At 48.2% G+C, this 27,750-nt stretch overlaps 10 protein-coding genes across 10 annotated transcripts; 3 read left to right on the top strand and 7 right to left on the bottom strand.

Annotated features, from left to right (window-relative positions):
* Positions 1-5,752: 5,752 nt before the first annotated feature.
* BCR38DRAFT_460785 (uncharacterized protein) lies at positions 5,753-7,100 on the top strand (the record flags this gene model as incomplete). The annotated part of the gene is made up of 2 exons (XM_040862454.1): positions 5,753-6,707; positions 6,760-7,100. The coding sequence occupies 2 exons, from the start codon at positions 5,753-5,755 to the stop codon at positions 7,098-7,100; spliced, it is 1,296 nt and encodes a 431-aa protein (XP_040711337.1).
* A 746-nt stretch (positions 7,101-7,846) lies between these two features.
* On the top strand, positions 7,847-10,574 carry BCR38DRAFT_489345 (uncharacterized protein; the record flags this gene model as incomplete). Its single annotated transcript, XM_040864383.1, has 4 exons — positions 7,847-8,091; positions 8,331-9,225; positions 9,303-9,551; positions 9,612-10,574. 4 exons carry the CDS (start codon positions 7,847-7,849, stop codon positions 10,572-10,574), a joined length of 2,352 nt encoding a protein of 783 aa, XP_040711336.1.
* A 382-nt stretch (positions 10,575-10,956) lies between these two features.
* Positions 10,957-12,381, bottom strand: BCR38DRAFT_460783 (uncharacterized protein; the record flags this gene model as incomplete). Its single annotated transcript, XM_040862453.1, has 2 exons — positions 10,957-11,880; positions 11,941-12,381. The coding sequence occupies 2 exons, from the start codon at positions 12,379-12,381 to the stop codon at positions 10,957-10,959; spliced, it is 1,365 nt and encodes a 454-aa protein (XP_040711335.1).
* Positions 12,382-12,821: 440 nt separating this feature from the next.
* On the bottom strand, positions 12,822-13,116 carry BCR38DRAFT_447245 (uncharacterized protein). Its single transcript, XM_040861135.1, has one exon. The coding sequence runs from the start codon at positions 13,014-13,016 to the stop codon at positions 12,852-12,854; it is 165 nt and encodes a 54-aa protein (XP_040711334.1). The 5' UTR covers positions 13,017-13,116; the 3' UTR covers positions 12,822-12,851.
* A 224-nt stretch (positions 13,117-13,340) lies between these two features.
* On the bottom strand, positions 13,341-14,183 carry BCR38DRAFT_413285 (uncharacterized protein; the record flags this gene model as incomplete). The annotated part of the gene is made up of 1 exon (XM_040858820.1): positions 13,341-14,183. The coding sequence occupies one exon, from the start codon at positions 14,181-14,183 to the stop codon at positions 13,341-13,343; it is 843 nt and encodes a 280-aa protein (XP_040711333.1).
* Positions 14,184-18,165: 3,982 nt separating this feature from the next.
* Positions 18,166-18,931, bottom strand: BCR38DRAFT_413284 (uncharacterized protein; the record flags this gene model as incomplete). The annotated part of the gene is made up of 2 exons (XM_040858819.1): positions 18,166-18,170; positions 18,238-18,931. 2 exons carry the CDS (start codon positions 18,929-18,931, stop codon positions 18,166-18,168), a joined length of 699 nt encoding a protein of 232 aa, XP_040711332.1.
* A 797-nt stretch (positions 18,932-19,728) lies between these two features.
* On the bottom strand, positions 19,729-20,745 carry BCR38DRAFT_413283 (uncharacterized protein; the record flags this gene model as incomplete). Its single annotated transcript, XM_040858818.1, has 2 exons — positions 19,729-19,831; positions 20,288-20,745. 2 exons carry the CDS (start codon positions 20,743-20,745, stop codon positions 19,729-19,731), a joined length of 561 nt encoding a protein of 186 aa, XP_040711331.1.
* A 755-nt stretch (positions 20,746-21,500) lies between these two features.
* Positions 21,501-21,818, bottom strand: BCR38DRAFT_489342 (uncharacterized protein; the record flags this gene model as incomplete). The annotated part of the gene is made up of 1 exon (XM_040864382.1): positions 21,501-21,818. The coding sequence occupies one exon, from the start codon at positions 21,816-21,818 to the stop codon at positions 21,501-21,503; it is 318 nt and encodes a 105-aa protein (XP_040711330.1).
* Positions 21,819-24,135: 2,317 nt separating this feature from the next.
* On the top strand, positions 24,136-25,029 carry BCR38DRAFT_319986 (uncharacterized protein; the record flags this gene model as incomplete). Its single annotated transcript, XM_040854760.1, has 1 exon — positions 24,136-25,029. A coding segment is annotated over one exon (894 nt), but the record flags the coding sequence as incomplete, so codon positions are not given.
* Positions 25,030-25,294: 265 nt separating this feature from the next.
* Positions 25,295-27,362, bottom strand: BCR38DRAFT_500030 (cytochrome P450; the record flags this gene model as incomplete). The annotated part of the gene is made up of 6 exons (XM_040864809.1): positions 25,295-25,873; positions 25,952-26,229; positions 26,266-26,755; positions 26,806-27,022; positions 27,077-27,189; positions 27,335-27,362. The coding sequence occupies 6 exons, from the start codon at positions 27,360-27,362 to the stop codon at positions 25,491-25,493; spliced, it is 1,509 nt and encodes a 502-aa protein (XP_040711328.1). The 3' UTR covers positions 25,295-25,490.
* Between the last annotated feature and the right edge of the window lie 388 nt (positions 27,363-27,750).

Below are 27,750 nucleotides of genomic sequence, written 5' to 3'. Positions count from 1 at the left end.
GAGTGCTGAGATATTTCAAGACCTTGGCATGCCAAATGGGCGACCTGTCAAGTCAAATAGATGGCAGTCATCCTCAATAGTAGCCCCTTACATCCGAAAAAAATATATGGGCATGGAAATACTGTTTCTCTTGAGCCACGGTCATAGCCCGCTATACTAGTTAGTTGCAAAAAGCAGCAGCGACACTTAAAATAACATGTCTTGGTTTGAATATAATATAGTTTCTTAGCTACTAGAGGTCCTATCCAGGTGTGGCCCCTAGTCTACATGCCTAGCTCTGAATCCGTATCTGCGCCCGTCCCATTCTGATGAGCCTTCATATATTGATCAAGCATAGCTGTCCTTTTCCGGGTCTTCGGGCTCGCATTTGTGGCCTCGATCATCATGCCACACCTTGCAGTCGCCACACTGCTGGATGTCTCTTTCACCCAAGCCATTCATATTGGAGCTCATATCGGTGCAAGCAGATGAGGTCGAGGAGTAACGTCCCACATCTACATCCGGGACACCCCCACATGTGGGACGCCCTAAAAATGATGCTGTATATTATAACCATTAACTTCAACCTTTTTTACACTTGTTCTAATGCGACTACAATACAGCTTTCACCGTCACTAGGGTTTTCAGACTCGCTAGACTCATCTGTACTATCCTCAATTTCACCAGCCTCGATTTGAGCCTTCCGAATAGCCTTGATAATAGTAAACTTCGAATTTGGGCTCATCTTGACCTTCCTCCGCTTCCTAGCCCTACTAGCCTCAAGCTCTGCCTCTATTGCCTCAATCTTTCGCTGTGCGACAGCCAATTGGTAGTCCTTCTCATCAAAACCCTTTTGAACTTTCCGAAAGAGTAGCCGCTGGGTATTTGGATCACTATCAAGCTTGCTGAATAAGCTGAGTTGATCTTGGAGCTCATCTCTCCTCTTAGGCGTTGACCAGGCTATTGCTGATGTCTCTAACGCCCAGTCCTGACTACCCTTACTATCAGAGTACCCTTTGCAAGTCTGACTAGGCTGTCTGATTAGTGCTGACGTATTTTCAAGGAGCAGGGGGCTCATAAGGGGTCTAGCTATGCTCGAAGGCCAGAGACCAGTATATTTCCATCCACTGATAATGTTCTTAGCGGTCAATGCTGCTAGACGTGCCTTTCTATAGCAGAGGAGAAAGTTTCTCTTCCCTACGACAGTAGTAGTATCCCATCGGTCAAGGTAACCAAGCTCCTTCTTATAGGCTGCCTTGACGGGTCCAAAGACTGACTGATCGAGAGGCTGGAGAACGTGGGATGTGTGTGGCGGCAAGAAAAGCAAGTGTATCTTGTTTATGAAGCAGAGGTATATAAACTCTGTCGTTTCGTGGCTACTATGCCCATCTAGGATAAGTAACCTAGTCTCTTCAGGGTCCTCTGGTTGAGTCAAAGGAATAAAGATCTTTTGTAGCCACTCAATAGCCGTAGAGTCTGACATCCACCCATTCTCTGTTGCTGTAAACCTCCAGGCTTCGTATGGAGTCAAGTCCAGAGGAAACCACTGCTGCTGGACAGACTTCCCCTTGTATATCACAGGTGGGGGTAGTGCAGTACCAGTCACAGAGATACACTCTATAAGAGATGTCCAAGCTCGAGATCCAGGCTGTTTCTTCCGTATAGAACGAGTCTCAGATGATCCTAGAACAAGACCATTTGATCCTCTACCTTCTAGAATACCTGTCTCATCCATATTGTATCGATTCGAGGCCTTAATAGCTTTGATCTCAGGGATAGCGAGGTATTTGAACCATTGCCTGATCACATTAGCTGAGGCTCCATTAATACGTTGGGAATCGATAGCTCTGCTTCTCTGGACCTTGACTGAAGGGTTCCTCTTGATAAAAGCCTGGACCCAGTTCTTTCCAAGTGGTTCGGTGTCTCCGTGGATCTGTAGGATACGCTCGGCGAAGTCTTTGAGCTGTTGATGGGTTGGTGGGAGGCCTAGGGCAGCCTGGATTCGAACCCATTCAGCCAGATGAGATTCCTGGGCTGGAGAGAGCCTCTGGTAGTCAGCGAAGGCTATATCTCTTGACTAGGCTCCCTGAATCCGTCGTGAAAGAGTAGACCTTGGGACACCATGCTCATATGCTGCTTTTCGGAGGCTTTGACCGGTAGCTATTGCTTGAAGAGCTCGATAAATATCATCTTCGGTATATTGACTCATATTAGTGTAAAGAAGGCGTACGTAAAATTCCGTAACGATTGAATCGATATTGGTAAAGAAAAAAGAGGTTGAAGTTAGAGGCTAGCGGTGTTGAGGCATTTTTGGGTGTCCCACATGTGGGGGTGGGACGTTAGTCGGAATCAGATATCGTTGAATGAACAGGGTGTAGATAAGAGTGTTCTCGATGTAGATGAATGTTTCGGTTTGAGAAGCGTTCTTGATGGTTGTTCGTGTTATCGGACTTATTGTAAGCAATAACAAAGCGTGGAGTTTGATTTTTCCCTGATCTCTCCAAGTCCAATAGAGTGAAGGTGGCCATGAGGGCCTTAAGTACAGAAAGGGGGTTTATTGACTGCACACCTGAGTCAGTTGCTGTTACACCAGAGGTTTCGATCCTGAAGTTCTAACAATTGGCTGTTGCCAAGAGTTCGGTTCTTAGGGTCCATCCATCATCAGTCAACTGGCTATAGTAGCAGTAATACGGAAAAGAGATATCAGATCTTGTAACTACCAAAATACCTCATTTTAATACAAGTGGGTCCCTCGTCTTTGGACGGTTATTTGGTCCAACAAGAAAGTCTTTGGATGTCCAAGGCTAGTGCGATCCGACATGTGTTTTGGAGAAAGGAAAGGCAGAGAACTTGCTGCAGTGGGCGAATTTATACACATTCTGGCCGATGAAAATCATTGCCTGGAATTAACTACTGTCACGGGCATTCGACTTGTGAGTTAAGTTGTTCATGGTTGGTTTGTGGTTAACACACAAATTTTAAGTGATTCAAAGTCATGAATTATCAGATCGTGTCACACCATATTAACAGAGCAACACAACCATTACAAAATTTATTGGTAGAGCTATCTAAAATTGTTCTTATCACTAAAGAAGTGTTATTTAGTGATTGGGGTACTGGACGATTTCAACTTATGTGCGAGTAAAGCTCTTAAAAATTCAACATACCTTTTGATCGGTGATAGATTTTTGTTTACAATGATATAAAAGCCTAAGGTATCAAGTTCCCCAGAGACATATCGTGCTTATTTGTACTTGGGTATGTACAAGGTGGGCCCTGCCAGGTTACCACGTAAGGTATATACTGGAGGGTACATCTATCCTGTCAGATTCCGTTGCGAGCAGCTTCAAACGCAAAGAATGTACCTGCTAGCAGTTGTTGCATTCTGTATTTCATTTCTGATGCCCTTTTAATGGTGTGCCATGGTCATTATGCTTCAAATATCAACTTTTTTTGGTTCGGAATACATTTGCCAGGGGTAGTTATACGTGATCGATTTAACTCTGTCATGCGGGATTCAACCCTCAGATGATGACTCTGTACAGATCCTGTATTGGTTACGATGCTCGATGCGCAGTGTGATGTGTGTATTGACTGCTCGGAGTCCTATGTAAGAAGTTATATCTAAGGTAGGTAGGCAGGTGCCGACCTTTTTATCTACACAAGCGATTTCACTGCCTTAGGCACCACCTCAGGCACCACCTCAGGCACACATGTGGCGCTCAATTCCACATGTCACACAGATGTGAGATGGTCTTTTGACCTGTGACAGCCAGTGAGAGCCAAAAGAAGTTATGGGAAAATGAAAGAGACTCGAATATGTCAGATGCGTTGTGACATCATAGTATGACGTGCTTAATGTCCTGATTGGTAGATTAGCAAACCGAAGTAAAGCCCGAAGCTGCAACGAGTTGTAGATATCTGGGTTCCATTTTGCCCAACTTCTTCCACCCTCGGTCAGCCCAGCCGCTCCCTTCCAAGCATTACAGGTCTCTTTTCCAGAGAGATCTGCGAGGAGAGGCAATCGGCATAAACGTCCCTACACCATGTCTTTTATACACCCACTGACGCTCTGCTGACAGATGAATCGCCTGATTCAGAGTTTCTACGGGAATTGGAGAACTGATCAACATCAGCGGTTTCAATGGCAACCCTAGACGCCAGTTGATTCATTTTTACCTATCCGTCTTACTGGCAAGTGGGAGGTCGCCCACATCATCTTTACCAACGCCATCTCTGGCGGATCAATCATCCAAATCTTGTCCGAGAGAGCCCAGCCAAAAACATGGTGATTCGAAGTCATTATTGCCAAAGGCGCAGGCGCTTTGACCCATAACACTCGCAACAACATGATTTCTGTCGACAACGGAGAAAATGCTTGGACCATGGCAGCAACGACCACGAGCGCTTCCAACAAGGAACGTTACCTTGGAAAATCTCCAGTCATGCTGCGCCACTATTACATAGTACATTGCCAGTCAATGATGCTGAATCAGATGGCACTGTATTGGAAACCGCGGTGGCGAACGCCAAGAATTTGATTCTTTATCATCGCTCTACCAAGCCCAGTTGCAAATCAACTGACAGATAGGTACCAAAGTAGATGACTTGCGACAGCTTTCGAGTTGTGCAAGGTCTGTTTCAAACTCAAACCAGGCCTAACGTGTTGGAAGCCTTGGTTCCTAAGCAAAGCTCCGTCGGGCACTACATGTCGACCAGCACTAATTGGAACCTCATTCAATCTGAATCCAATTCTACTGGGCCAGCGTGCGTGTACATCCCAAACCCCTCGACCCCAGTCCAGGCTCGAGTCATCATTCAGAGGAACTCAGAGAATCCACTTTGACCACACGGAAGCTTTCTCGCAATTGCTATGGCGACTGGGTCTGTCTGGGCTTCGGAGCTAAAACACAAAATCGCAAATGAGTTGCCTGCCGCTTCAATGTGCTTATACTGGAATTCCATCATCGTCCTAAGCAGACTAATCCGATCTCTTTTTCGTCGCCCAATCTCCATTTGTTGAACACAGAAGCTCTGGTGTTCTATCCAGGCGGCAGTGGATGGCAAGCCTCTCGGAGGATTTTGCAGTGGAACTTTTTGCATGAAGTGGGAGACTGAGTTGTTTCAAGGGTCGTCTAACCTCATGCCAATGGAATGCCACTTTGAATGGACATGAGTTAGACCTTGGAAATAGAGCGGGAGCTGAAGATGATGAGAAGGTTTTGAATACTAGTGCTGTATCAAAGGTGTCTGCTACAAGTGCATATTTATTTACTAAACGAGACAACACAATTCTCTCCAACGGTTTACTCGTGAGGTTGCACTCGGTCCTAGAAACTGTGAGTATACATGGTACTATAAGCATATTACTACAGACCTATAAGACGCACGCACTACTCCTTTTACGCAGGTAACAAAAATGAATATGTATGACTATGTCATCCCTTAGAAGTTCTACTCAATGCGGGACTGATTGGTACAGCATATTAAACCCCATGTCGTAAATTACTTACTAGTTAGATATATATTGGCAGTATTCCGAGTTTAATTGGCCACGGAGCTTTACTCTACGGATCGCAATCAATGAGAAAGGCGCTGAAACTTCCCAGAATGAATGCCGCAGAAAGTGCGAGCGGAAGTGCGGATACAATCGGCGCGTCTGCCCCGCGTCTTCCTACTTGAACCTCGGATTCTTTGGACCATTCAGCTTGCAGGACACATGTTGGCCATAATTCGACGCTCTTTCAATATTCCAAGAGTCAGGTTCCTCAGAATGGCTTCAACTTGGGTTCCCGGCGTTACGGGCGACAGTCCGTTCTCACTTGCCAACATCCCGTTCGGCATCATCACGACGCAATTTGACCCCGCGCCGCGAGCTGCAATAGCCATCGGCTCTTATGCGCTCGACCTGAAGGCCCTATCAGACTCCAAGGATCTCACCAAGTTGGCCAGTAGCTTGAAAGGCCATGATTCTGTGTTTTCACAGCCGACGTTGAATGCATTCGCTGCTTTGGGCAGACCAGTGCATCGGGAAGTGCGCAAGGTCATCCAGGAGATTTTGTCAGCGGAGACATCCCACCCAGATGTACTGAAGAACGACAAAGAATTGCAGGAGAAGGCATTGATACCCCAGGGCAAGTTCAAGACGCACCTGCCAATGAGTATTGGGGATTACACGGACTTCTATGCTGGATATCATCACGCATACGCGGTGGGTGTTATGTTCCGCGGCCCGGCAAATGCGTTGCAGCCAAACTACACCCATCTGCCAGTCGGCTACCACGGCCGTTCATCAAGTATCGTGGTTTCAGGGACGCCAATCCGGCGACCGGTGGGCCAGATTCTACTAGACTCCACGGCCGAGCCGAAACAGCCCTCCACGGCGCCGTCGCGCCGGTTGGACATTGAACTTGAGTTGGGTTGCTTCATCGCGAAGCCGAATGAGCTTGGTACCTCCATCAGCATTGAAGATGCTGAGGAACATATCTTTGGATACGTAATGCTGAACGACTGGAGTGCCCGTGACATCCAGACATGGGAGTATGTACCCCTCGGCCCATTCAACGGCAAGAACTTTGCCTCGACCATCAGTCCCTGGGTCGTTCTTGCGGATGCATTGGAGCCGTTCCGGACGAAGGGCATTGAGAACAAGACGCCATTGCAGGACTACCTGAAGGAAAGCAAGGCCGACACGGCTTTCGACATTGAGCTAGAGATTGACCTGACCAGTGAGCATCTCCAATATCTTGTTAGACGAAGATTACAAACTGATTTTGCTAGCATCGGAGGGAGATACAACTACCATTTCCACGACTAGCTCAAAGAACTTGATGTGGTCATTCCCGCAGATGATCGCGCATCATTCACTCGGTGGCTGTCCGATGAGAACGGGTGACCTACTGGGCTCCGGTACCATCAGCGGGACAGGCGCCCGCGAGAGGGGCAGTCTGTTGGAGATGAGCGAGGGCGGGAAGAAGGATATCATGTTGCATGGCATGGACGTCCGGCGGTTCTTGAAAGATGGTGATACGGTCGGTATCAGGGGTGTCTGCGGCAAACCTGGTGAGAGGGTTGGCTTTGGTGATTGTGTTGGTCGCATTTACAGCGCGGTTCAGAACTAGACTTCGAGGTCGAACTTGCTCAATTGCCAACTCATGGTTGATACGATTGAGCCGTAGCTCTTGACAATACTATAACAAAAAAAAAGTAAACAAGTCGATGACTTGCATTGTTCGTTCGAGAAACCAGCGGCGACCTGCACAGGGTGATCGATTGACTTTAAAATTGCCGTCTACGCTGATGCAGGACCGAAGCGAGCTGAAAAGGAGTCACTGTTGATGTGATTTGCAGGATTGATCTGAAATACAAAACTCTCATCGTATGAAAATGAGCGACATCGTCGATTCACAAGGGAGCCTCATCTAAAATACTTTGATGGTGATAAGAGCACTATATTACGAGAATGTACCGAAGAAGCAACAACCGTCGAATTGATTGGAAACTGAGACGAAAGCGGATCGCAATGGCCCAAAACGAGGGTAAAAGTAATCTGTACTGAAGATGTAGACCGCAAGGGTTATTTTCTAGGATTACGCCCTCCGCGCACTTATACATAGGTAATCTGGAAGGGGACCGGTACAGTTAGTCTGCTTCCGTCTGTTTGCCCGAATCGCGGTTAACCTGAATAAAGTCACGTGGAAGATGGATATGAGGCCCTTCCTCATCTTAGTGCCTCCCGATATAGAGTTGGGGCGGATGCCGAGAATATCCTGGATAAGCCTCTTTTGGTCACTCCAGGATCGACTCTTTTAATCTTGTCGCAAGAGTATGGGTGTATGACTTGTCATTGACAGCTAATGGGGCTGCAATGGAGAGCCTCGAGAGCCAAGTCAGCGAATTCCGGTATTTGACTCAGAATGCACCGCTTGGAGACACATCTCAAACCTACAGCTCCCCTGATTCCGCGGCTGGAAACAATTCCGCGCAGCGACATGCCTCTTTGTCCTCGGGACCAGCGGACCATGGTACTGCCAACGCAAAACGAAAGAGTGACGACGACGCGGCCCAGAAGCAGCAGCGCAGTAAGCGGAATCGGTACATTTCCATAGCTTGGTAAGTCTTGTTCCAACAAGTATAAAGTACTTCGTACTCTTTCCGTCAGCCGGCTTCCGCGTTTCTGTCACAGAGCGCACGTCTTCCGTCCTCGTTGCGACTTGATGTTACAACCTACACATTGTTGGCACCGTTACAGACACTTGCTTGTAGCACTTCCTGTCTCGCTCAACGTTCCAGTCTTCCAATTACTTCAATCCAAAAAGCAACAACTGAAGCTGACCTCTTGCGCCCTTCAGCAACGAATGCAAACGACGCAAGATCAAGTGCAATGGCGAAACGCCGTGCCAAAGATGCGGCAACCTCAACCTACAATGTCTCTACGCGCCCAATTGCTGCTCCAACAGCGTCAAGGACTCGGAAGAGTTCAAGCAGATGAGCAACAAGGTCACCCGTCTGCAAGAGCAGGTCGAGACTCTGTTTAGTAACATGAATGCTCTTCGATCCGAGACGCTGCGACTGGTGCCCACACTAGACCGAGCACTCCCATTGCCATCGGCCGCGAGCTCGGGAACACCCTCGTCGTCGGTCTCCATTCCATCGACCCAACGACCCGACCTAGCCCCTCTCCGTCAGCCTGGCTTTCGAGGACCGACTAGCACTCACTTCACCCTTGACGTTGCCAAGAACACTCTGCACAAGATGGGCTACAGCAATATCAATGATGCGTTCGAGGAGAACGTTGGTACACCAGATGACCGTCCTGCTCTATCCCCGATGTTCGATCCACAGGTCGCCGACTACCGACAGAGGCAACCTCGGGACCCGATCTGGGAGTTCGATAAGGACGAAATGATTCGTCTCTGCCGGCTGCATGAAGAGGAAATCGGCATCATGTATCCGGTTGTTCATATTGAGAGTGTGGTAAACCATGCCAAAACTCTCGGCTCGTGGTTGGAGGCAGCCAAGAAAAACTTGCTGAATGGGCAAGGCCCAGCGTTTGATCAGGACGGTGGCATAACAGACACGAAGACCTTGCTTCTCAAGACGGTCATGAGCTGTGCTTTGGTGATTGAGGAACATGGTCACAGCGACAGGGCTACTGGACTCATGGAAAGTGTGCTGCAAACAACCGGCAAGATGCTGATGAATGACGAGCCTGATGTAGCTAATATGCCTCTACTGGCTCTTGTGGTATGCATCCATTCCGGCTGCGCTTAACCGCAATGACAGGGACAACTGGATAGTTCAGTGCTGACTTATGCATACAGGCAGGTTACCGATTCTTGTGCAGCGACGAAATCTTGGCTTGGCGACTTATGGGTCAGGTCGCTCGCCAGTGTATCGAGCTTGGTCTTCACCGACGTAATACCATTATGCAAATAGCAGATGAAGAGGAGCGGAGAAATGCAATTGTTACGTTCTGGAGTGCCTATGTCATTGACAGGCGATGGTCTTTTGCCACGGGTCTACCATATGTTGTGCCAGACGGAGAGGTGGACCCCGACCTACCGTACCCCGTACGTGATATCTGACTACCCCCGGGCCAGTCTTTGGTCCACACCAGCTGACATAATTAGGACTCGCTTCCTTATTTGGTCGCAATGATCAGCTTCTCTCAGTTATGCGCAAAGGTTTGGCGACTAATCAGACGATTTGAGCCCAACGCGGCGATGGACCTGCAAGCAAACGACATCGAGGATGTTGATCAACAGATCAAGCAATGGTATACCGCGATGCCAGCAGATAATCAACTTGAGCTCGCGGATTGGGACTCGATGCCGGAATACCTCGTTCCCAGCCCGCACTCGCAAAAAGAATATGACATCCACAGGTTACAGATCTGGACGTATCTGCGAATAAATCAGATACGCATTTGGCTCCACACTCCTATTTTGCACACACACAGCAGCATCATGGAGAACCTGCCCCAAGCAGAACGAGTGGTGAAGCTTGCTCGGAACACCATCAAGTACCTTCGACATCTGAACAATACAACGAACATTTACCGGAAAAGCCAAGTGTTCTACCATCAGTTCTTGACATCTGCCATCGCCGTCCTGTTCCTGGCGTCTTGCCATGCCCCGGTTAACTTCAGTTCGTCTTGTCGTGACGAATTTTATATGGCGCTTGAGCTTGTCAAGGACCTGTCGTCCAAGTCATGGGTTTCGCAGCGTCTTTGGCGCACCATCAAGTCACTCAAGGAAGTCGCGCCACGTCTGGGCCTTGCCGAGGACCCTCACTCAAACGCTGCATTGACGATGGCGGGTTTGGCGACGGGACACATGGGTCCGACCCCGACGCCTCCTCCCGGCCCCCCTAGCTTCAGTCGGCCCCCTCGGTCTGTTGCCGGTACCCCAGTCCAGCCAGGTGACGGGGCGCGTAATGGTCTACAGATCTCGACAGAGATGTCGAAGATTTTTGAAGGTTACGTGGGCCTGAATGGGTTTGACGACATGACGCCTGCGACTATGCAGACTATGGATGATTATGTGGCTGTCGGTTCGGGGAGTGTGTATCAGCACTTTACGGAGATGTTCTGAGTGCGACGAACATATCCATCTATGTATATACGCATGAGTGATGAGGCTTGGAAATAACCATCGCTGAGAGCTTCAACCGACGGTGGCTACTGACACTGACGAAATAATACTCTTTTCAATTTTGGACATCTCTAGCAAGTTGCGCTGAACCCGCGGATCGAGTCCATCATCCATACCATAGCTGCATGGGAAGGAGGCCTTGGAATTATGATCCAACTTCAGCCATAATATTGTATTTAGCCTATCACTGATTACCACGTCTTTATTTTCAAGCAGCAAAAAAGGAGAGAAATCCAATAGAGCATCTACCGCCTTGCTCACCCGTCTCCCGATACCCATTGCAGCTCGCATGCAACCATTTGGGCGCTGCGTCCCTCCCTATTCATTTCTTGGCGTAAGCCAAGATCTGCTTCTCGATGATCCCCAGGCTGTCCAGATCCTTATTCTCCTGCTGCAGCCGCACCGCCTTGAGTTTATATGCCTTGTTCTTGAAGATTTTCTCCGCGCCTTTGTAGATGGCCTCGCTGCCAGGAGTCTGTGAACACAAGTTGACAGCAAAGCCAGCGTACTCGCATCGAGCCGACATCTCGGCCTTGTCCTGGGACACCCCAGCTACGATCATGGGCACGCCGTTGTTCACGGAATGAATCACACCGCCATAGCCGCCGTTGTTGATGAAGAGGTCCGCGTACGGCAGGATGGCGTCGTAGGGCAGGTAGTCGATCACGTGGGCGTTGGCTGGCGTTTCTACGTCTTTCGGAAGAGTGGCGCCCTTTGTGCCGAGGATGGAGACCACGATTACGTCCTCCCGGTTCGCAAAGGCGCGGATGGTCGGAACGACGAGCTCGCTGAGGTCAATAGACACCGTGCCCTGCGAGACGACAATGACTTTTTTCCTGTCCTTCCCTTGGAGAGCAGCGTTGGCCGTGATCTCAGACCACCAAGACGGTAAAGGGAAATCTGGGTTAAGGCCCCGGAGAGGTAACGCTCCGGCGTAACGGATAGATGGGTGCAGGTCGGAGCGCGGGTACTCCATGCTCGGACTGCAGAGCTGCAGGGTACAGTCATACGAGGACATCCACGTGTCCATAAAGTAGCCTATCGGGGACGAACTACACCCGCATTCGGAGAGCACTTTGGCTAGGTGGTCGTTAAGGTGCCTCATGGGCCCGGCGAACATCATTTCGTTGAGGAGCTTGTTCCTTGCGCGGCCGGACGAGGTGGAGTCCGGAGGAAGGGCCGGGCCGAAGGGTGCGGTATCGATGCTGGTTACTGTTAGGGGGACGAGGTTGACGTTTATCACTTTCTGTTTGGATTTAGCATGCACAGGTTACACCAGACGCGAAAGTTTCAAGAGTGATCATACCGGGAACTCGCTGTACCCCTTTGGCAACGGCGCACCGTACTTAAATGGCAAAATGGCCATCGAGCAAGTCTCGTTCACAATAACCACGTCCCGGTCCGCATCCCTGTCGCGCACCTTCTCCAAAAGTGCTCTCATGCCGTCCGACCGCGAAGGGGTAGCATCCAGGAAGAACTTCTCCAGTTCCAATATCGTCTTCTCCAACCCCGGGGGTAATCTCTGGAGTTCTTCCAGGCTGCCCGGGAAGGACAAACACTCCCACCATTCTGCCCCTATCTTCTCGATCTGTTCTTTGTATTCCTGGGAGGACATAAAGATCACCTCGAAGCCGCGCTCTACCATGGCTTGGGCGATTTGCATCACAGGGGCACAATGTCCCGTTATAGGGGCGGAGGCAAGTACTACCAGTGGTAGACGCTTGGTGTCGGTCGATGAAACTGGCATGCTGAGGGCCGTTTCGTTTTGAGAAGTTTCGGCAGTCATTTTAGGCTGAATGAGTACTGGAACCGATCTTGATTTTGTTTTTGGTTGTAGAGGTTGACTCGAGACGATTGGATCTTATACTAGGCCAGAAGACGGTTAAGACGACTAGTAGATCACGACTCTTAGACCTAACCGTGGAGAGAAGAAAACCCAAGAAGATCTGGGGGGTTTCAACGTCCTCGCATTATGCGGCTGTTATTCTGCTAGCAGATTTGTCGTCCAATACGTGTCACCAATTATCAGCAAATCCTCCCAAGCCCCTAGGTCGATAGGTCGAGTACACAGTCCGTGTAAGCAGCCACGCAGGTGGACCGGGGCAATGGTTTCTCCTTGCAATCCATAATCACATTTCTAATGCGGGAAATACGCACTAGATGCACGAGTTCAGTCTCACGGGTGAACTGTCACCATTTGGTTGGAAGATCTTCCAACTAGCAAACATCACGCTTACGGTTGGAGCGCGTCCTATCGCGGGCGGGATGATGATGACCCGAGTAACACATGTCAGCTGTCTCGCTTAGGTAAATATGGCAGTTCCAAGCGGCGCTAAGTCGGGTATGCGAAGAGCTGTATGGAGCCGAAAGAGCGAGTTGCATCCTGGTTTGGGCTTGGGCTTGGGCTTTTGTTTTGATTGGCTGCTAAGATCCAATCATGGTTCTGGCCGACTACAGCCTTTCTCACGTCTTGAGAATGTATGAAGCTCGTCAACGGAATCATGCTTATGAACCGGGGGACTCAGTAGGGGAGATGGGCATATCGGCTCACAAGATACCACGTAACGGTTCTGTGTGGCTTACCATCTGATCTTTGGCAGTTTACGGTCAGAAAAACAGATATTTTCTGTTTTTGGGAATATATAACTACGCAGGTGTGGTGCCGTGCTATAATCGCTGCATCACCATACAATTCCTTCGTATTTCCTAAATCCACGTGTCATCCACCTTGGAAGTTACAGTTTCCACGGGTGTGACAAGAGTAGACATGCTATAGTGAGACTTAGCATCATCTGGTACGTCCAACCGCTCCTTCTGAGAAACCTCACCATCAAGTTCTTCATCCTCAACTGCAATCGATCTCTTCGGGACCCCGAGGTACCCAACGCTAGGTTGATGCGCGACGAGAGTGGCAGTTGACGAGTTTGGGGCGCAGTTCTCGTCCCTCATCGTCTCAACATGCGTGGCGTTTTCCCTAATTCTTGATCTTGAATGATTCGGACGTTCCCGCTCAGGAAAGTATTTCAAGTCGGGTTCTTTGAATCCAATTTTGATGATACCAAATTTCGCATCGTCATCGATCTCTGAGCCCGGGTTTTCTGGAGCATCACCGCAGTATGTGGGCGCGAATGAGACTGTTTCCGACAAATGATGGCTCTTGGGGGTGCATTCCGAGCGCAAAGCCCTATTTTTGGATGGAACTACTCTGTCCCAAGTATTTGTAGGCGAGGCATTCGAAAACATTTTCCTTTTCCCTTGTAGATGCGGTGGCGCTTCTTCCCTGAGGGGTCTAGTCTGAGTCGAGTCCGAGGAGCTTGTGGGCGTGGTGTTATCCTTGTGCCCGATAATGTCGGTTTGTGCTGATATCATGTTCTCGGGCTTTTGAAGCGGTTTTTGACGTGACGGAGAACGGTGATAGTGGTAGTGCCTTCGCCATTGTACCCCTATTAAGATGGCTAAGCCTACGATTCTAATTACGGTTGCTATTGCGACAGACAACACAATGACCCTTAGGATTTCCGACCCCTTTGTAGCACTGGCGTTGTTCATGATGATGCGGATGTCAAGGCCAGGTTACTATCAACTGATATAAATCGAATGTGGATTTAATCGAAAGGGTGTAAGGTGATGCTAGAGACGAAGTAAAGACTTATATCCGAACACTACCAAGCGACGTTCTACCTTGGATCGGACGTAGAGTAAAAAGATTGTATCTTTCAAGTCTCATGATCAATGCAGGAGGTGTATGTTATTGCCTGTAGATATTATCGTGAGGCTGACCAATGTCAGCTGTATCACATCCATCACAAATCTGCTGAATAGAGAACAAAGAACGTCGAGAGCATGGCACAACCAACTGAATAGCAAATATCCCTGTGATTGAGAACCGGACAAAGGGACTCTAATTAGAATCTAATTACCCGATCCCATAAGATACAATGTCTTGTTTAAAACAAGGATAATCATCCAGATCTTACACGTGCCGAATGTCCATGGATAGGAACTAGTGATGAATATTTGGCGACAACAGCCTAGAATTCGTGATCTAGGTTACTCTAAACTCCATGATCATAACTGGTTTTATCTCCATGACGAATAGCCTTGACTTGCTGCATATCACATCTCATATTTCCTAACAAAGTCCTAAATTCTTTCCTTTCAAGCCGATATCGCGATGAACAAATCAGCCAGATGATAGTTAACTTGTCCGACATAACCGCAATAGTAAAGAGGAATTCTCCTATCTACCATCCTTTATACTCCCACTTCAGTGCGTTTCCCATTGATTGCCCCCCTGCTGCCATATAATACCCTCGACGTCCAATCGGATTTGGCTGCCGGTTATCCACCGCAGAGCCTCTAGTTGGCAATTTTTGGGGACGACTGGTTCTCCTGGAGGTTGAGAATGGCTTGAGCTGGATGTCAAATACATAATGTGGTAATTATACTCAAATGTTTTCAAAAGGGCACGTGAGGTGTAAGCAAATGCTGAACCTTTGCTCAAAAGTATTCTTCGGGATGGGAGGAGCTGGAAGGGTTGGCTTTCAATATTATCAAGAAAACAAGAAATTGCGAGGGCCAATCATGTACTCCTTTTTCTCAAAGAAAGAAACGTGCTGCACGGTGCACTAAGTAAGTACTAATCAATATATCGCATCTCTTCCATGTGGTCTGAGTATGTAAAAAATAAAGATACACTCGGACGATCGTTTTTCTTCCATTGTGAAGAAGTACTGCTGCGTAAACCAATACTCTTCCAACTGGACCCCCTGGTTTCTGCGGCAGCCTTCTGAATTCATTGTGAATGGTCCGCATCAGCAGCAAGCTGACCACAACGGCCGAGTTATTCTTCCTATCATATTGTTCTTGGTCCATATACTAGACCTCTCTAAATCATTGCTTTCGTGAACCTGGAACCTCTGCTGGTTTCGTTCCAACAAAGTAGCTCCTACATTTTTCCGCTCGCCACATGGGACTTGCACGAACCAGCATGCAACCAATGGCCACATAACACTCCCTTACCATCATGTTACTCCTCTGGGAAGGTCAATCAATGCTATCATGCTCTGGTCTCCTCTTGAATTTGATCTCACTAGCGGCAGTTTCTTGAGTAGAATATAACAGTTTACACCCGGTGTCTTCCTTCACGCTCGGTGATCAAGTTAACCCAACACTTTATCGGCCTTTTCATCGTCTGTATACGTACTTTCTCAACGTGTTTTACTAAAGAACCTAGCGACATTAGGCCTACGACCTCAAATTGTTTGACAGAACTTGAATGACTCACTCCATGTCTCATATTAGGGTTTGTTTTGGGGTTTTGTTTCTTCAGTGTTGTAACCCCTGGAAATACTGGTGGTGAACTTTGGGGTACTTTTGGTATCAGATCGCACAGATTTCCCTTGTTACAATTAGCGGGCGCCTGAAATTTTGGAAGGTCTCCCGAAGTAAAGATCCTGAGGTATCGTTGGCCTCATAATTATAATTTTCAAGGCGGCATTTGTTCGAAGACGTGCTGTTCTCGAGTCCTTTCTGCTACTTCGCCGCATGTAATTCAACCACCCTGCAAGGCCTAAATGTATTCCAACCACTATATGTGTTAGAGTGTGATTTTCCGCGAGTCCGACCGTTCTAAGTCAAGCTGATGGGCCAACATAGCTGTACTCAGGCCCACGACTGTGATAAAAGGACGACGTCATCCCAGCGTCTTGAAAGCGTGGGTTAATAAAAGGACAGATTTGGCTCAGGGAGCGCGGGCGAAAATTCTAGTTTGTTTAATATTTTCAACGGCCCAGGGAATTCAGTTGGCTTGTAGGTGAGGGGATTTAGGGGTGCTATGGATCAACGTCTTCAGTACAATTGGGAAGGAAAGGCATGGACTAGACATGGTTTCTCAGCGGATTCGGGCTATATTATAGTTATCAAATGCTAATCATTCTGGTGATATGACGAATACTAACCTGTTAATGTGGTATTGGTTATCCACAACCAAGAACTTGATGCGATTGCGATTTAGGTACGAGTCCCCATGAACGAACAGGAACACAGATGACTTTCGAGCTCAAGGACAAAGAACGGACACTTTGACCGTCAATTATGCCTAAATTGGCCGACAGGGGATGATTACATCTCTTTTTGTGGGAGGACGCTGAATTGATTCCATGAACTGAATATGAGTGTTGCGCTTTTGCGGGTTTGGCGCAACGTAGTCCACAAGCGAACGGGTCACCCAACCGAACGGGTCACGCCAACTAGCAAAACATGGAATTCAACACGATTTCGCAACCACAACGCCGTAAATCAATTAAAACTACTCAGAATACTCTTGCCCAGATGATTCTATCTCTACCTGACAGGTTCGCGCATTATGCCCGGTCTTCCCGCATACGCCACAGCGCCGTTGCCGTGGCTGGCCACGATTTGATCCAGCGCTATTTCCACGCATTTCCTGCTGTACTTGCTGCGCAACGTCCTTTTGATCTTGAAGATCTTGTACGTCTTGTGAATTAAGTGATCCTCCAAGCCCTACTCGTGTTTTTTTGGCCCTGCGCCGCTTGCTAATTAGAGCATTTGCCTCTCGAAGTTCGGCGACCTCAGCTTGGAGTAAAGCCATCTTATGAATAATACTCCGCGCTCCTTTCGAAAACTGATCGATAGCATCGTAAATTGACATCGGGGAGCTATTTTGATGCCTGGAAATTCGAGATTTAATAAATTCGGATTGCGAAGTAACCTCGGTTGGGTTGTTTGGCGTCCGAGAAGCCTAAGGAAGGGTTTCCCGCGTAGGGGGCCGGGAGGATGTTGGAGTCTGTAATTTCACATCCAGCTTCTCAATAACAATATCTGGGCTTAAAGATACAAGCCCAGCCCCTTGAAAGCCTGCACGAATATTGCTTTCGGTCAGGCTCTTCTTGAACGTGTCGCAAAATGCCGGAAGAAAGTCCTCCTTTGTGATATGCGAGTCGCGTAGCAGTCGGTTTGCCATATCTTCAACAGCACTTAGCCGGGGAGGAAATGCTTGCTAATATAGCTCAATTATCCTTTGAATAATCGTATTTTCTTCTATTTTTGATAAATTCCGACCGTTGGCTTCGATATTGCGACGTGATTGACGTTTTTGAAGACGCGCCTGGAGAGTAGTATTCGAGACTTTGTAGATTGTTGCAGCACGTCGGATACTAAGTGTTGAGTCATTTCTGATAGCCTGAGTTGCAAGGAGTAATTGAGATTCTTTTTGAGCAGAATACATCGAGAATTAATTGCGTGGTAAAGTTAGGAAGTTCAGTTCTATTTTTTGCTATGGGCGTGACCCGTTCGCTTGTGGACTACGTTATATCAACGCCATCATAATAAAAGTTATATTTCCGGTGCTTAGGAGTTCGCCAGCAGAATTATGAATATCTTATCGATATTTAATTACCGAATCACTAAACATATGCATTAGACTAACTCTACGCCGACCATGTTCTCCCAGGCACTGCTCATTATACCCCTATTCTATTAGAACACTTATACTAACACGATCCAAGGCTCAGACTGTCACTGCCAGTATTCTAAATATCCACGCTTTTCTGAATATAGCCAAAACCAATTAAGGACTTACGTGGTGCCACCGAATCCGCAGTTTTCCTTCTGTCCGATAACGGACTGACTGCACGCGGTGGCGAAGTCGGTGATGATGGTGGTGATACGCTTATATCTGACTCCCTCATATCCGGCGTCTCATCATGGCGTGTAATGGTGGCAAAATGACTCGTTCTAATGTTGATGTTATCTTTCGGAGGTGAGTGGGGTGTCTTTCGCCCATGCTTCTTGCCTGAAAGGTTGGACAGCACTATGGGTGGTGGATAGCGGAAAACGCCCTTCTTAGAAGATGACTGATTATACCATTGGAGATCTTCTTCTTGATTCTGATACTGGCTCCACGATGTTTTTGGCTTCTTCAAGTGTCTTTCGTCTGATAATGCAGTTTGGGTTGTTCCTGATGCTGCGAATATGACTTCGCTGGATGCCTCCGTCGAAGAAATTCTCTTGCTACGTGCAAGCGGTGTCAGCGACCCTCTCTGCGATCCCTTTTCCCGGTTCCATATACCCTCGTCAGATTCACTGTATGCAAGGCTGGCGTGTCCTGTCCATTTGTCTTGACGTTTACGTTTCGGTGAGCGGTGCTTGCCCTTCGGATTATTTTTCCTTTTACAGCGAAAATGGCACAGAAGAATGATCCCAATTAACAAGAAGAGTCCACCAAGTGCTCCCCCGAGAGCAGCCAAGGAGTATCGGCTACGGAAACCCTCCATCAGTGATCGGAATTTGCGGGGTGGACAAGCCCAAGATGGTGCATGAAACCGTGTGGAGACAGAAGAAGGATTATGGTAATAGTTCTAAAGTCGTGTTCCGATTTTATCTTGAGATTTAGGAAATTTAAAGGGGTCCCAGATGGTTGAGAACATGAAATGGCGAGTAAAGTCCTTTAATTCATCCATTTATGAGGGGACAGTGTTCGTATGCCATCTCCCGGTTCATGTGGTGATTGCAGGACTGTTCGTATCGACCAACTGCTATGCTGATTTCCGAGGACAAAGGACCAGAGGAACCGTACTACACCATCCAGACCCAACCAAAATAATCGTATGCTGTTAAATTTATCCCTTTTTCGCATTTCTCGCTAGGATGTCATGACCAGTGGAATCGGCTAGTTACCCCGGGTCAGATCGAGGCTGCGTGAAAGGGGCGGTGTGCCTGAACAAAGAAAGGGTTGGCTCTCTGGCATACACCACTCCCGAACCCAACCAACACACGGCTACGCTGGTTTGGGGCCAATTAAAGCATTTCTTGTGTGGTTGTATGGATCTCTCAAAAAATCCTCAGGTCTTCCAAAATTTGTGCTGAGTCATGCCTTTACACATACATGAAGCTGTACTATATAGTCACCACTGTCTAAAGCTTGTGATATTTAATTAATTTTGGTGACCTACTCTAACTAACAAATATCCAAAAGCCAGACTTTCCCCCATATACCAGAGCCAATTATCCATTGAATGACCCTGTACCTCTAGCATAAGTGTGTGAGAGTGGCAGAGGGTGGCTTGTCTTTTTAGGTCGAGGGATCGGCTGAACTGTTGGTTGACCCGTTGCTCCGTGCTGTTGTGCCGCTTTCACTCTGCCTTAGCCCTCTCCTTGTTATTAAGTTACTCAACCTATGAATTTTATATAACATTGAATGACTGATAAGATACAAAGCCCCGGAATGTACCTAATGAGCTATCATATGATCACACAGTCTGGGTATTAACTTTGCGAGAGTCTGGCCAATAAACCAGTGGGGCGTTTGGTAAATTAAGGACCGCTTTATCGGTAGCTCAATGGCTTCCATTTCTGATATAAGTATCGTCCAAGAGGATGCATTTTGACTCGAGAAGATAAGCTTATAACGAGAAAAGAGTTGCGTTTCCGTTGTTTTGACCTTGCAAATAAACAGCGAGCAAAACCCAGTACAGAATATTTGCTCGTCATATTACAATCTTGCTTCCCAGGACTCATAGGCCAACGGGCTTTCCCTTGCCTTTTCGCCAACCATTCTTTAGGCCTCCTAAAGGCAGAAGACTCACATGACCGATAGGAGTTTCTAGGCTCTGGCTCTCCAGAGTACTCACTGATCTATGCCGCATGTTGCCCGAAGCTTTGCTTTGCTTGTCACGCATGCTTGCTTCTGACACTTTGTTACGCTCCTGCGATGGCTCTGTATCCCGTGGTGTTTGCTTTCCGGGTCTCCATTCCCATAACCGCTCCAAATGTATTCACTGTTATAGGGAGCTTGCTTATAGTACTCCTGCCAATAAACCGATGTCTCGTCGGATTCTTCTCCAGAAACTTCGTTAATATACCCTTGCTGCTTTTCGCTCCTGCTTTCGTTGTCTTCGAGAGGTTTAAAGGTCTTGGGGTTGCGTCTCTCCGTTTCGTTTGCCCTGCCCCATACGATAGACATGCAAGACATAGCGAGCAGGAAGCAAATGGCCAGGGGGATACCAACGTACAGCGCTATATCTCTCGTGGGGTTTATCGCCGGAAGATCTATCTTCGTAATGCCTAATTTCTTTGGAAAGGTGGCCATCGTACAAAGGCAGATTTGCTTTCAAGGTGTTCTTGATGATGTGATTGATTCTTGAAAATATAAAGATTGTCGAGAATACCATGAATAATGTCACTAATAGTGGCTAGACGTTAGGGAGAATTAAAGCACTTCTAGTTAGTTAGCTGTAGCGACGTGGTATGAGTGTTTTTTAATACACCATGTAACCGCATCTAGCAAGCAGAGACTACTTTTGGAACAGCATAGTGCGTGGGCAGATGATTCTAATAGCCAAGCATATACCAGGTTGTTACTACACTTCTCATGTTATCATCTGACTGGATCGCACACGTCCGTCTATTGACAAAGGAAGTAGGAGATCATACTTGATCTTCTGACGAAGGTGCTTGCCCTTCCATATGTAATCATGATCTAGATGAAAACAGGCATTTTCAAAAGATCGCATGACCTTGGGATACACGTGGGCAATGGTAGAAACAGATGGGTCATTTGGAAGTCGAAGTTTAGAAATCATAGATCTGTTTGCCAAATACTATACACTGGTCCGTTGGCTTGCACCAACGGTCGTCTCAGATTCTACAATGATTATCTCTTGAATGCCGAAACGAAGGGGACCAACCAACATCTGAGCCAACAGAGTCGGATACCTCTATTACGCATCCGGCGAACTATGAACTTTTGGCTGAGTGAAAATTCCAAAGTGGCATTCATTTCTCGCCCCCAAGGTATCCCATGACTAACACAATTCCCAACCAACATTCCCCCACCCATACCCATCAAGGCAACTTCGAAATCCAAACAAGATCCTCCATGTCGAGCTCTTCGATATTCTCGACGCCCGAATTGCTGCTTCCCCAAGAGATGCGATCCTTGGCGTAGTCCACCGTCAAGGGTTTTCGAAACTGGTAGACGAAGAAGGTCATCAGGGCGAACCAACAGATGGCTAAAAGCCCAATGAAGACGCATAATATCTTAACCTGTACGTAGACGGGAGGTCCATCAATCGTGGTAACTCCAGTCTCAGGTTTGGTGCTCGGAATTGCGGCCATTTTTGTTTCCCGTATTATGTGGGTGGGAGATGACGTTTCTCCCATGGTAAATTTGTGACTTCCTGTGAGAGGGTTTCAAGATGTGGAATAATGTGTGCTTGGTTTCTGGTGGTACGACGTCCGACTTAGAGAAGTTTGGGGAGAACCAGCGTGTGATAAGTTTGATGATGATAATGAGAGCGCAGGATATGGGTAACTCTGTTGGTGAGCAGTTCCTGGTAATGCTCAGCATAATTCACTCCCTCATCTACTTCATCACGCGACTCTAAAATAATGAAGTTGAATTCGCTTCGAGTCACACGCGGCTGTTGGTAATCAGGTGAATCTTGTCGAGGCGAGATGCGTGACAGGAGAATATATCTGCGAAATTAACAAGGAACAACAAAATGTCAACCAACAACGGACAGAGGTTTCGGTTCGGGTGCTTGCTCTTCATTCCGTCTCTCTGGACAATTGCAAGAACATGTTCGCTCAGTTCGCTCAATCTCCTTTTTCTTTTCTTTTCTTTTCACGCCCAATCCCGTTTTTCTCTTTCTTTCACTCAGTGATCCATTCAAACCGGCTGTGATGGTGATTCATGCATATTTGCATATTTAGCCGCCACCTCCAGTCTGCAAGACAACTTGCCGCATAGCATAAATAGATTACATCTCATTGAATATTCGACGCCGTGTGATCACTTTTCTTCGGCAGACCGGAAAGCAACGTCAGATCAATGGTGAAGGTCCCTAATCCAACAATCCAGCAACGGGTTTCGCCATCCATTGCGCAACACAACACAAGAAAAAGCGAATTCTCTGGAAGTGCTCTCCGGCAGTGATACGATCGACGGCTTCTCTGATATTCTGTATCTTATTGGAGGCTCGATATTGTTACGCAAAGACGGTTGATCACTCTTGACCTTACTGTCAAAGCCACCTCAGTACGAAAACTCTGCCTGAGGCTTGGTCTCTTACAGTCAAGCGATTAATTATTGCCTTCCGATAGATTACTCGAGAGCCTAGGCCCTGATTCTTCTTTTTCGTTGCCGAGATAGATGCATCGGTCGTCAGCTGATTTCTGCCAGTATAAAGTGCACACATGATTTGCATGTCGGCACCCCAGAGTTACACCTTCGCCTAAGCGTTTAATGAGATATTTTGTGCGAGGATTGACTGCCGGTAGGACCTAGAACTGCATCGGCCCGAAAAGTAAGGTCGTCATACTTTTAGTAGTGCATGGTGTCGTCGGTCGTGCTGCACTGCGGTGCCCCCCTTGACGACGACTCGTAAGTCGGTATAGGTGAGACTACTTGATACTGCATACTACTTAATTATTGTTGCGTGCCCCCAGAAACGCCAGTTTAGTACTGGATGTGGCGCTTGGGCCAACTACCTAAGATAGAATTAGTCCCATCATGATCATCGCTAATACAGGTCTATCGGTGGTATTGCCCACACCTATTGAAGGGGGGGTGCGTTGGCTGTCTGATCGTGACGGCCTGCTGATGATAAATTAGTATTTGGCTTATCTCGTCTGCCTCCATTCCATACTATCGAATATCTAGTGACTAAACAATTTTCAGTGTACATTCGATGCAAACTGTTCAATGAATAAGTTCATGAAGTCCAGATTTACTATATAATCTAGTGATGTTATAATCTACCAAGAAATTCTAGCTGACATTTTCCGCGCCCGGACTTACGTTCACATTCTTCACAGAAAACAATATGGGGCGAGATCAAATTCTTATTCAACTGTCAGAATAGATGTAGCCCAGTGTAGCCTAAAGTATGGAGGGTACCAAGGCAGGCACGCACGGGTTTTGGTATTTAGGGGGCCCCTGGGGCCAATTTGGGATCGGTTCCTACGCACCTCCATACTTCCAACACTCGGGATCCGAGAATGGGTTGACCATTTATCGCACTACAATTAAGGCGCACCATGGCAAAACTAAGCAGACGCCTCTATTGTCGGCTGGGGCAATGTACTCAAATCTTCACCAATCCTACCAACGTTAATCAGGTGGGTCATCTGACTATTGAGTGTTGTTGAGTTTCCAAGCAATCCCTCCAGCTCAAATGTAGCAAATACAGTGGCCTTCGACAAACTGATACTGCTAGGAGGCGTACAAACTCCAATTATTACATATTGAAATATAGGCATTTGGTGGCTAAAGGTACCCGAGATTCATCCGGCTCGTCCGTGTTAAGTCCGATGCGTTAAGTTGGTCGTCCTTGCTCTGAGTTGCTCAAATTCTTGGTGGTGCTAAACCCTGCAACCGGCAAACCACTTCTTCAAAACATCCGCTCCATGGTCGACATCGACCAGAAGGTACAACACTTCCAAAATGCCAAATCGCAAAAGTGATCAATCTAGCGACGAGGACCTTGAGCCTCTGGTGGATACGACCGAGGCGCTGACGGTCCATTCCAAGCGCACCCAGCGCGCCCAGAAGAGGAGAGCAAAGGCCCAAAAGTCCAAACAACAACATCGCGGCCTCCTGGATTTGCCCTGTGAGCTAATCTTAGAAATTCTGACTCTGCTTACACCCAAGGATGTCTTTGCTCTCCTGCGCGTCAACGCGGGCCTAAGAACTTTCATTCTCGAGGACGAACACAAGATCGCTAAGGAAATAATGGCGTGGCGATATGCCTGCCTCACAAAGTGTTTTCGCCTCCCTGTTCTTATAGAGGATGTCGACCCGGAGGTGCGACCCTGTCTTCAGAGCGATGAGCGCCAGCAGTTGATTGGCATCCACAAGAAATTTCAACATATGAAACCCTGGGACCCGGCGCTGATATGCACTTGCATGACGTGCGTCTTTCGCTGGAATGCTCTCTGCCTGGTCGTGGACTTTGCACACTGGCAGGACAACCTGGACAAGGGCGAGCCCATTCCCATGGTACCGCGAGGCAGAAATCCCAAGTGGCATCAAAAGATCATTAACCGCAACGCCGCCGTCGTGGAGAAGGCGCTGTCCAGTCCCTTGTGGCACGCCCGTATCCTAGAAGCGCATCTGATAGCAACGATGAGGGCTATTCGTCGCCACGCTGCCAACAAGGGTAACAAGCGCACACGGTTCCGGATGACCCATCAGGATATCGAGTCGGGGACGGACGCTTATTTATCGAGGAGTGGACCACCGACGCTGGACATTCCGTTTCATCGGGACCAGTACTATATGCTCGAGTCTTACTTGCCGAATAGGGGATGGAACGGAGAGAAAAACGAATGGGTATATATGCCGGCGCAGCAGCATGACACCGACGTTCAGCATGTGGTCAAGTGGGTCGAGTGGAAGACTCGAACGAATGAGCAGAGCGACCCTCGATTAGTGCCTTGAGAAGCCAGGGAAGACAAAAGCTCTCGATGATTGAATTGCTTAACGGAACGATGCGAAAGAACTTGGCAAGGTTACCCACTCAGCATCCTACCCTGCAACACATGCATCAAGATCAATGATTGTCGAGGGCGTGCTTGTCCGCGTTGACGTTAGCAAACACTCAACTATACCACAAGACAGAGGCTACGATTCTGGCATCCTTCACCTCCGGAAGGAAAAATCTCTCGAATGATATTAAGCCCTGGCAAGTATTAAACAAAGCAACGATGCTATATTTAGTCTCCCATTTGAATACGACACAGAAAGAATACTGAATAATGCCCATTTGCAATCCTCCCAGCAAAATACCCCTTTTATTTTAGCTTCACGTTGTGAAAACTGCAGCCTGCCTTCTACTGCGCAAGCGGATCCGTCGCACGACGCCTCTCCGCCTCCTTCCGAACCAACTCTGTTCTCTTCTTGTTTCGCGGCTTGATGTCCGATGGGAACGGAAGCGGTTTCGGATTTGGGGTCGGCTCGTAGCGGATGTTGAGCGGCATCTCTTTCTTGGTCGCCGGGTCAATTCTTTTCTTGATATCACATGCCCAGGCGATGCGCGCAGTCATGATGGTCAGGGTACGCTCGGTGAAATTAGGCCCGGGGCACACGCGGCGACCGTAGCCGAAGGAGGTGAAGTTCAACAGATTGGGATAGACGATCAGGGGTTCCCTGTATGTCGGGTATGCTGGGTTGAGCCAGCGGTCCGGGTTGAAGACCGCACCGTCCGGATATAAGTCTGGATCTGATAGTATGGCGCTGAATCACTGCCGTCAGCTAGTACTCGCGAGAGGATCTGCCAAAGGGTCCACTTAACTGTAGTTGGCGTAAACCATAGTGCCCTTCGGAATGAAGAAGCCCTCATAAAAGTCGTCCTCATCCAGAAGATGCGGTACGCCAATCTCAGCAACAATGGAGCGCCACCTGATCCCCTCCTTAATGACGGCACGAAAGACAGGCAGGTTTGGCAAATCATCGAATGCTGGAAGCCGCTCCGCGCCAACGACACGGTCAACCTCATCCTGCACCTTTTTCTGCCACTCCGGGTACTCCATCATAATGGTGATAACAGTTAACAACACATTGTACGGTGACCTCGTTCCGGCTGCCATCAGGCCTTCAAACATCTACCGCGCCTCCTCTAGTTCAAGCCCGTACTCGTCCCGATTCTCCAGATAATAACGCATCCAGGAGTCCGGGCCCGTGCCATCCCCCACGCCTTTCCTAACGCGGTTCTCGTGCCTCAACACGTCGGCTTTCATTCGCTGTTGCACTTCGGCCAGCTTCCCATTCGACGGGACCAGCCAACTAGGCGCGCGGATCAAGATAGGGATCAGATTGGCGATGTACTTTTCGGGGCGGAAAGTGGCCAGGATCTCGTCGGTGAGCGCGCTCGACTCCCGCAGCACGTCGTCGTGGACGTTGGTGATGCTCTTGCCCAGGCCCAGACTGAACACGATGGCGTAGGCGTACCTCTCGACGTGGTTTTCGAAGGCTTCTGGCGTTTGTAGTAGGTCGCGCAGGGAGTACGTCGACTCAAGCTCGATGAAGGGTTCGTACTTGGTGGCTACGGTGCTCGCTAATAAGGTGTGGAGCAACTTGCGTTGACGCCGCCATTTCTCTGGACGCCTGTTAGTTACTTATTTTTGGGCTGACAAATAAGACACCTACCTGTCTTCTGCATCATAAAGGTGACCAAGCCTTGAGACATGAAAAGCGCGGCAGGCGGCGTACCCCGACCGGAATATATATTCCCTCGCTTCACGAGGAGGTCGTTGGCCGCTTTATCGGTCCCTAGGACTACCTGCTTCGTACCGAGCACGTCGGCAGCCATGATGGATCCGTACGTACGGTTCCATCGGTTGAAGAGGGGGATGAGGTTGGGGGCCTGTCATATGAGTTTAGCGGTCGATTATCCACCCAGGGGCTTGTATCCCTTGACGTAACTACATTTTGGTCCTGGGATGGGCTTTGCCCCTTTCATGCGCCGACAGTACGAACTGGTATTGGAGGCGTACACAGCCCTACGCCGATGAGGGCAATTAAGATGATGCTCTGAAGGTAGATCATATTTGCGCGTTTGCCTGAAGAAATACGCCGAGAATGTACAATAAAGAAGTGGCGATTGAGCACACATATCATCATGAAATTTCTCATGTAAATACCCAAATCATCAACAAATCATCTGCTCAACGCTTACGATGCTCAGGAGGAGCAGCCACAGGCATGGCATAGTGTTGGATTTGTCACAGAAATAGCGCTCTCTGCCCAATCAGTTCAAGATACTTCAGCTTTAATGTTGTTAGCGCTATCAATGTCGAATGGTGTCGTGGTGTTGTCAGCACTTGCCATGAGAAGTCTCCGAGCAGTGCCATCAAATCCCTGAGATCATGAAGTATTATACGACAGACGTAATTTTACTGGTAAGTGTGAGGTGCAGATTTACTTAGTAAAAGAACGACTTGAGGTCCAGTCCAGTCTAATCTGGTGTGGTGAGACGGACGTCCCATGAACCTGTGGCATTGGGGTCCTTGCAATTTTCACATTGCCAACCCGATTTAACGGAGCAATTCGAGGCATATATGAGGGAGGCCGACCATGACTTAACGCATAGAA

This window comes from Pseudomassariella vexata, assembly GCF_002105095.1.
Source record: "Pseudomassariella vexata strain CBS 129021 chromosome Unknown BCR38scaffold_16, whole genome shotgun sequence".
Classification (NCBI taxonomy): Eukaryota; Fungi; Ascomycota; class Sordariomycetes; order Amphisphaeriales; family Pseudomassariaceae; genus Pseudomassariella; species Pseudomassariella vexata.
The sequence above is the reverse complement of the archived record's forward strand: the minus strand, read 5'-3'. Positions and strand labels throughout refer to the sequence as shown.